Source organism: Penicillium roqueforti, assembly GCF_015533775.1.
Source record: "Penicillium roqueforti strain LCP96 04111 chromosome Unknown scaffold_24, whole genome shotgun sequence".
In the NCBI taxonomy this organism is placed as follows: Eukaryota; Fungi; Ascomycota; class Eurotiomycetes; order Eurotiales; family Aspergillaceae; genus Penicillium; species Penicillium roqueforti.
In genome coordinates, this window is record NW_024067588.1 from 326561 (window position 1) to 340910 (window position 14350).

General features: G+C 48.5%; 5 protein-coding genes across 5 annotated transcripts; 1 reads left to right on the top strand and 4 right to left on the bottom strand.

Moving 5' to 3' along the window:
• Positions 1-576: 576 nt before the first annotated feature.
• Positions 577-2399, bottom strand: LCP9604111_7617 (putative MFS transporter; the record flags this gene model as incomplete). Its single annotated transcript, XM_039075669.1, has 4 exons — positions 577-1155; positions 1229-1823; positions 1885-2196; positions 2248-2399. 4 exons carry the CDS (start codon positions 2397-2399, stop codon positions 577-579), a joined length of 1638 nt encoding a protein of 545 aa, XP_038926483.1.
• Positions 2400-4188: 1789 nt separating this feature from the next.
• Positions 4189-5234, top strand: LCP9604111_7618 (uncharacterized protein; the record flags this gene model as incomplete). The annotated part of the gene is made up of 2 exons (XM_039075670.1): positions 4189-4793; positions 4853-5234. The coding sequence occupies 2 exons, from the start codon at positions 4189-4191 to the stop codon at positions 5232-5234; spliced, it is 987 nt and encodes a 328-aa protein (XP_038926484.1).
• A 176-nt stretch (positions 5235-5410) lies between these two features.
• On the bottom strand, positions 5411-7372 carry LCP9604111_7619 (sugar porter family MFS transporter; the record flags this gene model as incomplete). The annotated part of the gene is made up of 7 exons (XM_039075671.1): positions 5411-5717; positions 5773-5909; positions 5967-6730; positions 6779-7009; positions 7059-7165; positions 7225-7242; positions 7299-7372. 7 exons carry the CDS (start codon positions 7370-7372, stop codon positions 5411-5413), a joined length of 1638 nt encoding a protein of 545 aa, XP_038926485.1.
• Positions 7373-9537: 2165 nt separating this feature from the next.
• LCP9604111_7620 (uncharacterized protein) lies at positions 9538-11831 on the bottom strand (the record flags this gene model as incomplete). Its single annotated transcript, XM_039075673.1, has 14 exons — positions 9538-9707; positions 9761-9832; positions 9892-9968; positions 10024-10090; positions 10148-10224; positions 10277-10427; positions 10478-10685; positions 10750-10848; positions 10906-11167; positions 11223-11288; positions 11345-11410; positions 11462-11560; positions 11626-11703; positions 11782-11831. 14 exons carry the CDS (start codon positions 11829-11831, stop codon positions 9538-9540), a joined length of 1542 nt encoding a protein of 513 aa, XP_038926486.1.
• Positions 11832-12489: 658 nt separating this feature from the next.
• Positions 12490-13237, bottom strand: LCP9604111_7621 (DUF846 domain-containing protein; the record flags this gene model as incomplete). Its single annotated transcript, XM_039075674.1, has 4 exons — positions 12490-12638; positions 12698-12984; positions 13040-13085; positions 13147-13237. The coding sequence occupies 4 exons, from the start codon at positions 13235-13237 to the stop codon at positions 12490-12492; spliced, it is 573 nt and encodes a 190-aa protein (XP_038926487.1).
• Positions 13238-14350: the final 1113 nt, after the last annotated feature.

Consider the following 14350-nt stretch of genomic DNA (forward strand, 5'->3'; position numbering starts at 1 on the left):
GCCCTCCCTCGTTGCACCAGCCGCACTTATTTTTTTCTGTTTCTCTCGACTTCCCTTCACAGGGTAATGTGACACGTACAATAGCATAGAATATTCATGGATGGGGAAACCACACCATCGTTTATCGAGAGATATCATACTGATATCGTTCCTCTGGAGAATCGACAATTAATACCAAGTTCAATTGTTACTGACCTCAACTTTGTTTTACGCCTACGCCGAATTGCTGCTCTTGTACTTTTCGTATTCCTTTTTCATTGGTCTAATCTTAATCAGACCTCGGAGTATTTCGATCTCACATGGAAGGATCTTGAACTCAATCTAGTATCACTCCAGCATCCAACGGAAGCTTCTTCCCCTTTATAGAGCATGGAGTATATGACAGGATCAAATAGCCGAGCACGACCAACTTTGTAGAAGCATGGATCTGGATGAACGAAGCAGGTATTCTCCATCTATAAAGTAGATCGTATTCATTCCCTTCTATAGTTCTATAAAAGTCCACGCAAGCAGAAAATCTAGAGAAATATGCCAACATTTTCACCGTTGCACCACGGCCACACACAAGTCTACCGATCACCTCCCCATCCTCAACCAACGCGTGACCCCAGCCCCCAACCCATGCAACCCCCGCTGCCGCACCTCCCGCCTGGCAGCCCCATCAACCGCCCCCTCATCATCACCACCCCGATACCTCCCATCCACAAAGCGCAACATAACCTCCATGAACCCGGCAGAGACAATACTCGCCCCGAGAATCCCAATCATGACCAGGTTACTCTTCCTATACTTCTCACGCCCAGGCGCCTCGTAGTCACTCTTCCAGCCCGAATACAGCGCATACGTCGTGAGGATACTGCCCAGATTCCCGAGTCCGGAGACAACAGCCGACGCAGCGGCTACGCCGACCTCGCCGTGTCGCGGCTGGAAGATCTCCGTCGTCCACGTCATGGTTATCGGGACTGTTGGGCCTAGTCCGAATCCGACGATTAGGAGGCCGCCGTACCGTGGCCACGGGTTGGCGTCTGTGCCCGCGTAGGTTGTTAGGAGGAGGCCGAGAATTTGGAGCAGGACGGGGATGGAGAAGAAGATTGCACGGTGGCGGTGGAAGCGGTCTGAGAGGGGGGTTACGAGGAGGATGGCTATGAGGTCCATCTATAGATGTGTTAGCGGATGGATCTTGGACGGAAAGAAAGGAGGAAAGGATAAGAAGAGGGGGGAAACCTGCAATCCAAATCGGAGCCGTCAACAAACTCAACGAAACATCACTCAAAGTCGGATCAATAGCCTTGATAATCAAGTTCGCATACAACTGCACGCCAATCCCAACACCCACAACACCAAAGTACATAATCAGCAGCGGATACAGTCTCCAATCCAAAAACACCGCGAGCAGATCCCGCAGCGTCCATGCCGACGAGTGATACACGCGCTTCAGGTCATGGTAGTGCACGACGGCGTCAGCGCCTTTCAGCGCCGGCGCGGTAGCAGGCACCCAGCGCATGATCCAGGTGCGTTTCGGCGCTGACTCGCCCGGCGCCGTGGGTCTGTCCGGTAACCACCAGAGCAGGCCGAAGCCCAGGGCGACGGTGATGACGCCGTAGACGAGGAACATCCACTGGAAGCCGACGAGGCCGTGGGCGCCGTCCATTTTTTGGAACCCGGCTGAGACGAGTCCGACGACGGCGGCGGAGACTTGCGAGGCTGTGAAGTATTGTCCGATGCGTTTTCCGATGCGGGAGGGTGGGTAGAAGAGGGTTAGGTAGTATGTCATGCCTGGCCACATGCCTGCTGTGACGATGCCGAGGAGGAGGCGGAGGAGGCTAGGTTTGTTAGATACATGATGTGGGATGAATTGGGATGGTGCGGGAGAATTGAACATACTAAAAGCTCCAGGCTGCCTTCATAGCGGCGAGACAGCTTCCAATTAGGCCTACGCTGACCACGATGCGGCTCATCCAGACGTGGGGGCTTAGACGGGTCATGATTAGGTTCGACGGGAGGTCGAAGACCACGTAGCAGACGTAGAAGAGGGCGAGACCGGTTGAGATCTCGTGTCGGGTTAGGTGGAGCACACTTGCGAGGTCGTGGCCAGAGTCTGTGTTCATTGTCTGTGCTAGGCCTACGTTCGACCGGATGGCTGAACAAAGGAAGTAGAGGACCCAAAATGCGGAGATGATGCGACGGTCCAGTTTTCTGTGGATGTTAGGTTCTGAAGTTGGATTGTCTTTCGGGTAGGCGATTTACCTGTAGATTCGTTCGATGTTGGCCACGCTATGGTCCAAGGAGTCGACGTCGTCTGAGGATACCTGGCTTTGAGGCTCTGGCTGCTCGGAAATATCCTCAGAGATAGGTTGCTTGTCAATGCTGACAGAGGCATGTTGATCTTTGGTGGACATCTTGTCGTCTTATTAATATTATATGTGTATAGAATCTTTATTCAGCCTCTTTGCGGGCAAATAGCCGCTAAAAGCAATGCCAATTGAAGGACGCCAATGGCCCGGGATATCAACTAGATGGATTTCTGTGAATTGTGAGTCAATGGCTGTTCATTTTGTATAGTTCAATTCCTCCTGGACACAGGCTATCTTCCCTGAGGTCAGAGAGGTATAAACATACGTTGACTTGGATCTCGAAAAAATACTCCGTTTTCGGATCTGATAAAGAGAGGGGTGGATCTTGGCGGAGAAAAAGACCCCTCAATAAGATCCTTAAAAGTCCCCGATATTAAGGAAGTCTTATAGTCTTATGCACGAATCGCGTGACTCATAGACTTGAACATCCGAGATGGAATTCAAATCTCCGGTGAGGTTGAGATTTTCAAGATTGAGGTTGAGGTTGAGGTTGAGGGAAGATCCTTCGGTTTTTTTTCCCAACGAGCTCTTCACCGAGGATAACCTTAAATCTTTTTCTCCCGAGGCTATCCTCACCTCCTATGGGTCTTGGTCCGTTCTATATCTTGGACTATAACATTTGAATTTTTCTGCTTTGACTTGCGGAGCTGTAAGCTGTTAGCTGCTAGCTTTCAGAATGCTATGGACATACCATTGAATCATGTCCAGTAAAAACAGCATCCCACGAAATGACTCAGAACTACTTTCGCAATTCAAAGTCTTTTATGTATTCTCATTATGATCAACATCTTGATCGCCGGTCTCGGGACCATCACGTGGTCTATCGAAAATACTCAAATCGGGTCATGGTAGGGCTCGGGTACAAGCAAAAGATGAAGCTTTGGCTTATTGCAAATAGCCTTGAATCTGAAAAGAGAGATAGTTGTGTAGTGAGCTGACATGCGCAAGAAATAGAGCCAGGTCTTGTGTCACAATCATAGTGTGCATATGTAGTCCGACGCCAGGGGCCAAAACCCCATTTTGAGTAAATAATGATGCCTTAATGCCTGATTTAGGCCTGGACTGAATCAAGACCTGTTTGTTTTGTTTCCTTCACTTCATCTGTTCCTCATGTTCGTTGTCTCCTGCTAACGCATGTTTTAGACTATGCTATTCCTAGAGATACCAACTCTTCTTGAGGTTCCATATGTGACAAATGATATGGTGCACTAGGATTAGGAGTCTTGATACTCCTTTCCACGGAGATGTCCTCCTCTTCACAACGTCGACCCTGTCCAAGGATAGAGCTCGAGCTCTACAACAAGACCGTGTATTTCTCGGAATCGAATACAAACCAAATTAATTGCTAGTCTGATTCTCATCTTGACAAAGAAACACTGCATGAGAATCTGAGCTAACCAAATGGAGCACTATCACGAGGATCGCTAAGCCCTAAAGCCAAGAACACCTCCAGACCTTTACATCAACGTTATCAACGAGAAAAAAGCCTAGGAGCAAGCCAAACTATCTAGCGCAGTTTCGGCTCCCCTCTTCTCGGTCCCATACAGCGAGCACCCCGTAAATCAACCAAGAAAAAGCGGCTCGAGCCCGCGCCAAGCGACACACCTCGTATTTGCAAACATAACAACCCAACCCTTATAGGTAATATGGCCCAAAAATTCCCGTGAATACGAACAACAATCTTAAACATGCTCGCTTGGGCATATTTATCTTTTATCCAGCCGCATTGATGTAGGCAGTGCCCAGGGGAAGCGACTTAAAATCGCAGTTCCACCCCGACATTTCCAACAGAGCAGTACACCATAACCAAGCCACCAAGCTTTCTTTCTCCAAGATGCTCTCCCCAATCTTCTTCCCTTCCTTTACATGCCTAGCCCTATCCCTCCTCCTTGCCAACATAGCAGCCAGCACACCCACCGATCAAGACGAGCCCCAACTCCTCTCCAACATCTCCATCTCCTTCGATGCAGATGATATCTTCTCCCTTCCCCTAGTCCTCTCCGGCGAGAACTCAACCCTGAATACACGCGCCCTGGAATGCAAAATCGGGTACAGCGAATGCGCATACGACACAAGCCGCTGCTGTCGGATCGGCGGGAAGTGCTGCGGGAACGGGTACTGTGCCTCGATAGGCGACACGTGCTGCGCTGGTGGCGGGACGTGTCCGCTCGGGTATAAGTGCTGCGGGACGACGGGGTGTGCGCCGCTCGGTGCGCAGTGCTGTTCCGGGGGTTACTACTGTCGGGTCGGGAGGACGTGTCGGATCTACAGGGGAGAGAAGGTTTGCTGTGCGCTGACGGGTTGTGCTGGGGAGTATGATGGGGTTGCGGCTGGGGCTACGCTTACGGCGACGGAGGTTGAGACTGCTACTGCTACTACTACTGCTACTGCGGGTTATGTTGCGGTTGATTGGGATTATTATTATACGACTGTCTACTGGTATGTGGTCTGATTATGTTGGTTTTTGGTTTGTGGATGCTTTGCTGATTGTAGTATAGGACTTATTGGTTCTATTACTGGACTTCTTATTCCCCATACACTGTTCAGACGGTCACTTCTACAACTACGAGTACTTACACAGTCTGGTCTGTTTATGCGACAAACAGTGCCGAGGCGACGTCTTCGCTTAGCAGCAAGTCGTCTCGTTACTCGTTCACGACTCCTTTCTCGGCGACTTCCCTTAAGAGCTCGACAGAGCCTGTCACGTTGTGGTCGGCTGTCACTGCTACGGCTACTACCTCGTCTGGTTCAACAGATGGAGGGGTTGCAGCTGGTCCAATCATGAAAGTAGGTTCTGCAGCAAGTGTGGGTGTCAGTGGGACTGGCATCCTGGCTGCTGTCCTAGCTGCTGCGATTGGTGGATTGGCCTTTGGGCTGTGAGCGGCCATGGCACGTTGTGATTCAGCGTGAGGTTGAATGGGGCATTTGTGGCTGAGTTCTGTCGTTGATACCTTTTGACCTACATGAGGGTTATATGAAATATTTGATGCACCGAATCGTGAATCGTTGATTATCATTGTAAATAATTAACATAAGAAGAATGCCTTCTCTAAAATTTAATCAGACGAGCTGTCCTGGCGGTGCTCAACATGGGTACCCTTTCCAGACTCCATATCATCCATCCCACTAGCCAGCTTAATCTTCTTCTCTGAGACATAGCTAGCACGACGCAGGTGCTCCGCGGTGTCCTCGTAGTTGATGAGAAGCTCGCCGTTCTTTCCGTAACGGTGGGGTTCGTTCCGGGCGACCGAGACGACATTGAAGACGTTGGATGTCTTATGGAAGATTGTGTCCATCTCCTCCAGGGATCGATAGGCAGTTTCAGGGTAGAAGAAGTAGACGACGGGGAAGATGAACGCATTGCTAATAGGAGCCGAGTTAGTCGTGCACTATTGCATTCCGCGCAGAATATACTCACATGACAGCAAAGATAATATATGTCTTGTACTTGATTGTGTCGAATGCCACAGGCGTGACCATGACGACCATGAAGTTGAAGATCCAGTTGCCCGAGGTTGCGAGTGCGTTGGCAGGAGCACGGATTCGTAGAGGCACCTATCGCGTTGTTAGTGGTGTTTTAGTGTAAAGGAATAGAAGAGATGAGAGCCTTACAATCTCAGCGGGATATAGCCAGGTCATTCCCAGCCAGCCAAAGGCAAAGAATGTATTGAAGACGAACAGGAATACAGCAGCGGCAATACCAGGCTTGGACTGGCCCTCAAAGCTAGTGGTAATAGCCAAAACAGCCATTGAAATCGACATACCAGCCGCACCGATCAACATCATGATTCTTCGGCCCATCTTCTCAATAATGAAGATAGGGACCAAAGACGCCAAGAAATATTCAGTGCCGTTGCAGGCGGCGAGAATGCGCGATGTCAGGCCATCCATTCCAAGTGAGTTCTCATAAATAGTAGCAGCGTAGTAGGTGATCAGGTTAATACCAGAGATCTGCTGGAACATCTGGTTAACGTAGGCGAGTACAACACGGTGGAAGTGGCGGTTCTCATCCATGGTGAGCAAGTCACGGAAGCTGACACTTGAGGCAGCCAGGACGGCATCCTTAATGGCAGAGAACTCCGAGTGTACGTAGGCATCGTTCTCATCCAAATCGAGGATCGCGGAGAGAACCTGCAAAGCTTCCTGTTCGCGGCCCTTCAGGATGAGCCAGCGAGGGGATTCGGGGAGTGGTAGAACGAAGAGTAAGATGACCAATGCGAAGACGTTCTGGAAGGCAATTGGGAAGCGCCACGCAACGGAGCTAGGATCAAGGAAGGAGAAACCAAAGTCAAGCCAGTAACTGATCATGATTCCAGCAGCAATCAAGGAACCCTCTAGCATGACGAGTTTTCCGCGGTGGTGGGCCTTGGAGCATTCTAGGTAATATTAGCATCGGGCTCCTCTCAACAGAGCTGACTCCTTACCAGACTGCCATGTAGGAACGGTAGAGGTATTCATGCCGTTACCGATACCAGTAACAATACGGCCGACAACGAGATGCGGCAGCGAGTAAGCACAGGACTGTAGCGTAGCCCCGATCACCATGATGATAGAGCCGGCGAAGATGGTCTTACGACGGCCAAGGTAGTTTCCAATCCAGATACAGAGGATTGCACCGCAGAAACAGCCCAAGTTATAAGAAGCGATGGTTATTCCTGCGGAATTAGTATATGAATGAATTGAGAGATGTCATGAATTGCATACCCTGTGTAGTCGCGTTGCTGCCCGTCGATGAACTCGATTTAGTGGTGTCGATTTCAGGGAAGACCTTAACAAATGAGTTCAATGTCAATAGACCTCCCATAACACCTCTGTTGAGTGTTAGCACAAGGACCACAAGACTTCGCACGTTCAGTTCGCGATGACATACTGGTCATATCCAAATAGCCTGTGTAATTCGCGTTAGTGATACTTCAAAAGTAGATAATGGAAAGACCAACATACAAGAAATCAAGACCGGCAATAACACCGATCATGATATTCAGGTTCGTGCCCCGAAGGCCAAAGTATGGTTTCATGATGGCGGATATGGTGTATAGGTTGTAGGGTACAGAAGAAAGACAGACTTATAGTCAATTCCTAGAATGGAAGACTATTCGCCGGGGTCAATGGATTTGAAATGGACAGACTGCAGCTAGGCAGAGAAAAGAAGATTCAACAACGAAACAGCCAGGTCCGGGGAAACCAGTCAGGTTATGAACTTCACAGTCAAACAAGGGGAGTATCCACATCTAATATCAAGTCAGAACCAGCAAGAGACAAGCCGCCAATGAGAAGCAGTAGCAACGTTGCATTGGCGATGCCTACACCATGGCCTGATCGGGGGGAGCGAGCCACTATACCACATCTTGACAGCCGAGACGAGAGAGTGGGTGATCATCGGTATGCCTCCAGGTTTCGAAAGGATCCACCTGGCAATTCGGCGTCAGGAGGAGCACGTAGTTGGCCATGCGAGCCCCCTCGCATGGCCAAGTCGGTCTCCGTCCGGTATCGGTGACAGTACTGTCTTAATACGGTAATATTTGTGATTGCATCAGTTCTAGCCCTCGACAGCACCGATGGACTCATGGACGGTCTGTTTCCGTCGATGATATGAAGTGTATGACAGCTGCACGGTTCACAGGCTCTCGCGTGGTTCGGGGTACTTTTGACATTGTTGGGATTCAATTGGGGTTGCATTTGACGGAAACCTGGAGATTCTCCAGTTCCCCCGGACTCCCCATTTTTTTTTCTCCGCTGATCGCCGCTGGAAGGACTACGGGCGTATGTGCACAAGACATATTGCTGTGGACACGAAATTGGGCTCAAACCACTGCGCGCAATTACTGCTTCCTACCTTGCGCTCACTACTCGATTTTTATCTTCTCTTCACCGTTGACTCGCCAAGCACACTTGGCAGGGATGGTGACAAGGGGTCACGAACTTTCCGTGTTAGCCTCACATCGGACCGGCCTCAGGTCCCGAAAAACCTGCTCGTCAAACCGGCTATAGCCGAAGCCGGTAATGACATCATCGGCAATTAGCACCCAACTACTAGGCGAGGTAGGTGAATTTACAATGTCCAAAATAGGTAGGTGGTTTGATCCTACGCATGTGGATTTCAGAGTCCTTCCTCTTTGTCACACAAAAATCTATAGCTCGGCACAGGCCGAATCACGGGGTAGCCGAGAGTACGGGATGCCCGATTCGGATATGCCTAACTGCAACTCTGTATTTACGTGATACTACCCAATTATGCAGTCGATCGCTTTAAAATGTTAAGTAAATAGAGTGACAATAGTAATCTTTATTAACTATTCAACACAATATTCCAAGAAAAGCCAAAACTTGCTAATCCAAGTAGATAGAGTGAGCCAGTTAGGGCACCGGAATCCCGGATTCGGCCTACGATACATCAACCCGGTAATGACGTGGTAAATACAACTCCTAACAACGTGCTGTAGTAAAACGACGATCGACTAGGAGGTAACAGTCAATGATCGACGGGAATTTGCTTCGAAGGTTAATGTGGTTTGACATCGGAAATCATGGCATAGGGCACTCCAAGTAAAGCCGACCTCGGGAATTTGATCCGAACTGAGGAACTCCGAGTATGATACGAGTCGGAATTATTGCGCAAGGTTTTGTTTTTTTCCGGTTCACTTTACAGCTGGTGCCGTCATTCACTTACTCCTGTAGCATTCAACTTCAAACGATCTTACTAGGCAGTCTACAATGAGTCAAGAAGAATGCACTAAATGGATGTTCCCTTGAGATTGAACTTGTCAGATAACAATGAACGTCAGAAATGTCCCCAGATCAGAGCCTCCTGCCCAGACCCTCCATCCTCAGATTCATCCGGAGGCGCGTCAAATCAAATCGAGCTCAACAGAGCATGAAAAGTCTTAACAGATATCCTCCTTTGGGACCATCGGCCGGTCAGCAATCATCGTAAACTCATGGGTGAAATCCTGGCAAACATCAAAACACATCGCGAGATTTGAAAAAAAGAGAGCAGCAAAGATAGACCCCATATGTAACATCAGATTCTTGTCCATCTTAGGCCACCGTGAAGCATCCCAAGAACAGTCAACACCCGACAACTCTCATACGGGGCCGATCATAACAGGGCATAAAGGGAAACCAAATCGCTATTGTTTTTAGAGCTTTCCAGTCACCCCATTCTGGCATAGAATTGTGTCTTTTACCAGAGGTCCTCGTCGTCATGGCGCTTGTATTCAAACTGTTGGTCAGTAGCCTCTGAGTTCAGCGGATCAGGTTCCTCGCGCTTGGGAGAGCCGGGGGAGAAAGTAGGTTCGTCTTGAGGCTCTTCCTCCTTAGGCGGCTGGCGGCAACGGACAACAGTGTGACCCACTAAGGATTGTTAGCGGACTAACTCAGTATTAAAAACGCATGTATCAACTCACTTTCTCCGCAGTTCTTGCACTGAACCTTCGACCAATCTTTCGGCTGATCACAATCACGAGAGTAATGTCCGGCTAAAATAGCAGTTGTCAGTTGTGTTTCCAAGAATCTTTGGGGCATGCATCGCACTTACTCTTTTCGCAGTTGCGGCAGGTAACAGTGGAAACGTCACGAGGTTGATCACAATCGCGAGCGATGTGGTCTTCGGATCTGTATTGATGTTAGAATCAGCGACAATCGCAGGGGCTATGATATTTTAACATACCCGCAATTGCGGCAGGTGCGAGGGCCACGGTCAGCAACAGTGGGGCAATCTTTGGCAAAGTGGCCAGCTGAAATAGATACATTAGCATCATGAAATATTTGAATCATCTTGGGCAAGGTCTTACTTTCGTTGCATCTCCGGCATTCAACACCAGCCGCAGATCGGGGCTCGGTGCAGTCAGAAGCAATATGCTCAATAGATCTTCATAAAAGTCAGCATTATCCAGTTCGTTGTTTGCACCACAGCCACATACCCGCAGTTACGGCAACCATGCTTGTGCTTGCGCTGCTGTCTGCAATCGCGTACGCGGTGTCCAGCTCCCTCACAGTTTGAGCACTTGATTTCCACACGATCATTGCCCTCGGCGCGCTCCTCCTTGCAACTGCGGGAGATATGTCCCAACTCTAAACAGAATTTAGCAATATTATAAGGAATCTTCAAAGTAAACACTTACCTCCACAGTTCAGGCACTTAGGCACCTTGCGCTCGTAGGGAATACCGGCGCTCTTCATGCGCTCTAGGTTCTCCTCGGCATCTGCAGGCCAACGATCTCGGAGGTGGCCACGCGACGCCTTGGGGTTGAAAAAGAATCCAATCACGTACTCACGGTCAAGTACTCCCTGAAGATCGATAAGGCTCATGACATCGTCAACTTCAGCCTCCTATAATTAAAATTCATTCATTAGCGATTCATCCCCAAGTATCAGAACGATGATGATTGATTACCATAGCAATGATGTAGATGTTGAAATTATCCTCTCGCATCTTCTTCTCAATGTCTGCCCAGGTGGCATTGGGGACTGCCTTGGAGTAGATTTTAAGTGCCTGGAGTTAGGTCAGCCAAAGTTCGAAACTTTCAAGGTACGTATGGATTTTTGGTACCTCTCGGAAATCATCAAGATCCCTTTCGTCACTGGCTTTCTTCATTGCAGCCCAACCTTCTTGGGGTAGCATGTCAGCAACAAGGTTGAGATCGAACTTGCGATTCTCCTTGCACTCCATCGTCTTGTGGCCTTGGGCCTGGCAGTTCTTGCAAACATCGGGGGGTCTCTCAGGACAATCAACCGCTGGGTGGCCTTCCTTTTCGCAGATACGGCAGGTACCCCTGAACACGCGAGGCTTAGGACATTCGGACTTGGAGTGACTGTATTTGGAGCCAATTAGCAAACTAAAGTATAAAACGCCCAGCAGTTACTCACCCTTCTTCGCCACAGTTGAAGCAAGCGCCCATCTTGCGAGGCTCGGTGCATTCGGCCTTGGAGTGACTGTTTCAAGAGAATAATTAACGCCGTAATACACAAGATGTTCAATAATAACTCACCCGTCCTGGCCACAGTTGAAGCATGCCCCCATCTTGCGAGGCTCGGTACAGTCGGCTTTGCTATGGCTGCATTGTTGTCAGTAAAATTTGGCAAGTACACAGATATCAACGACTTACCCTTCTTGGCCGCAGTTGTAGCAAGCGCGGTCACCGCCACCACCGGAGTAATCACCATGTCCTCCACCATTGTCGTTGCCGTAGTTGCCATAGGCATCACTATATTTTAGCATTGGTTAGATGGACTGGCAGAATGTGACATGGAAAGTGTAGGACCAACTTACCCTGCATTGCTGTCTCTCTGTCTCAGAGGAAGAGAGGCATTCGGGCACTGACGAGTCATATGGCCAGATCCACCGCATCTAGAATTTTAAGTGACTGATTTTCTCGGGGGGATATCCTAAGCCTTGAAAGCTAGAATTTTGGAGGGGAGAACTCACTGTCCGCAGGTAAAATCTTCATTCCGGTCTTCATGGATATTTGTCTCCATTTTGGTCAACTTGATACACAAGCTCGTTAGTCAAATTCCCCAGAACAGTCTGTCGTCGTGAAGTATCCTTCACTGGGGTAAAGGTTAGGAGCGCGTAAGTTAAAAAATGGATCGATGGAGGGCTAGGGAGGGGTGAGAGAAGGCAAAGGCAGATGGGACAAGACACATAAGAGAATTGAAGCACGATATTTTCATCTGATTCGCTCTCCTAGGGTCATCGAGAGAGATGGTGCAAGGTCAACACTAAGAACGACACTTACCAACGTGGGGTTTGAAGCGCAGTAGACGCAAAGGCTGTTTGTTGACGATGATTGAAGGCAATGGAGAAGAGGAAGAGGGAGAAGAAGAGGGAGATGAAGAGGGAAGAGGAGGAAAAGGAAAACAAAGGGCAATCGGCAGGTGCCGCTGCGGTGGAAACTGCGTGTTTGAGGAAAGAGTGATGCGTTGACCTACCTGAGGCAACGGCTCTAGAGATAAAGCACTTACATTAGACCGGGTTTTCAATCACATTAGAGCTACAAATGAGACCATATTTTGAAAGAAATTGATGCATTTGAATGCTAAGTGGTCAAATATCCTGCTAGAAATACAGAGCACATACAAGAGGGATGACAATGTAGGGCCACTAACGGCAAGACAGGCATCAACCTGCCTACCATTACCGGAATAGCCTGCCCAGCAGGCCACCAGCGATGTTGTTCACAATACCACCACCCAGAGCCGAGTTGGCATATGTCGAGGCCTGACCAAATTTATCACAGCGAGAGAAGGCCATGGTATTCGTGATAGTCAAGATGAGTGCAATAACTAAACCAAAGTCAATATCTACTGCCGGCATATATCAAAGTATCTTGGGAGTAACTTACCAATCAAACTAAGCCAAATGACACCGACAAGTCTCACAATAGCCAATATGGCAAGGGCTACCCACAGAGCTGGTGTGACATATAAGCTCAGCCAGAAGAACCGCTTGTCGGTGGCGGTTATAGTGCGAACGTTAGGGTCGGCTGATTCGAAGACCCACTGTGAGTCGCCGGTTGAGGTGTCGACCTCGTTCCACCAACGTAGGCCGACCAGCCGGCGTCCCGCGATGTTTTTGAGGTAATAGAAATCCGCGGAGAGGAGGAGAAGGGTGAAAATGAAGACGAGGATACTACATGAACGTTAGCATCGCAGGTTGACAGGCGGGTAGTTCGCAGGTTCCGTACAAGTTGTTGATGAAGAGTACACCAAATAGATACATCAGTAGCGCGCCTAATCATGAAGTTAGCCAAATCATTCTTGCTGCTTTTACTCGGGGTGGGGGAATACGGACCGATCCGAATACTTAAGAAGACAAGTAGCGTGATCGGGTGCGCGCTGAGGCGCCAGTTGAGCTCGCCTTGGCCTCCTTGTCCTTGGTCCATGATTCACAGGGCAGGGGTTTGATATGGTATGAATGTAAAGGACCTCTCGGTCAGCAGATTGGGTCAATTTAATCCAAGTTAAGCCTGTTGTTGACCGGCGATGTTCCCTATGTGGTCGAAACACGGGTATAGGCGGTTTCTGATGGCAGAATAATCGGAAGCATAGACCAACCTTAAGTATATTCGTTGATGATGTGTGATATTTACTTAGCTAGAGCTGCATGATCTATCCTAGCATACTGTGAAGTTATTTTAGAATTGTTAAAGAAGATCTATAAGAAGATCCGATCATTACTCCTGCTTCGGGACAATTTCTAAAGGTATTCACGTGACTATGCTGAGTGGATACCAGTCAGCCACACGTTATGTCCAACGTATGTGGCGCTAAACCGATAAGACACTGATCTATACGGAGTATAAAACCTCTGCATCAAAATCACAAGGAGGCCAAAGTAGTTCAAAAGGCACATAGCAGTACCCATACATGCAGAGTATAAAGTACATAAGTATGTATGTAGTAGTTTTCGGGTGATCCAAGTACCATCTAGATTACCTTATTATAGGCGAGAGTTAGGAAAACATTTTACTATAATTATGTTTTGGTGGCACTCACTAATGACTCTTTGATCTCATCTACGATATGTTCCTCCTCCTTGATATGATATTCTTCAAAGGTGAATTGATCTTTGTTGTGTGCATCCGCTCCAGACTCCTTTTTCTAGAGTACCTCTGATGTTCAGCACATTTGTGTAATACTAGCGTTATATGTTTGTTGGATGCTGCCTGCGATATACTCTAGAAATACAGCGCTAGATGAATGCGACTTGGACACCTAATGACACGAAGTTGAAATCTGGAATATACAGAAAATACGTTTACTTGCAAGAATATATATCTAAATCGAGCTTCGCTACAGAGTACTTATGACTGAGTTCTCCGATTTAAATGAACTGCTTGTTAGCATAGTAAGAAGAGCTACTACCAGACATCTCATAAGTTGTATCAGGTCATGAAAAAGAAATATAAAGGAGAAAACAACTTTGCTATCCTTCTCCCGAAGCGGCTTTACGGATAACCGAGTCGGCTTCTTCCCGAGTCAACCCCATAAAGACC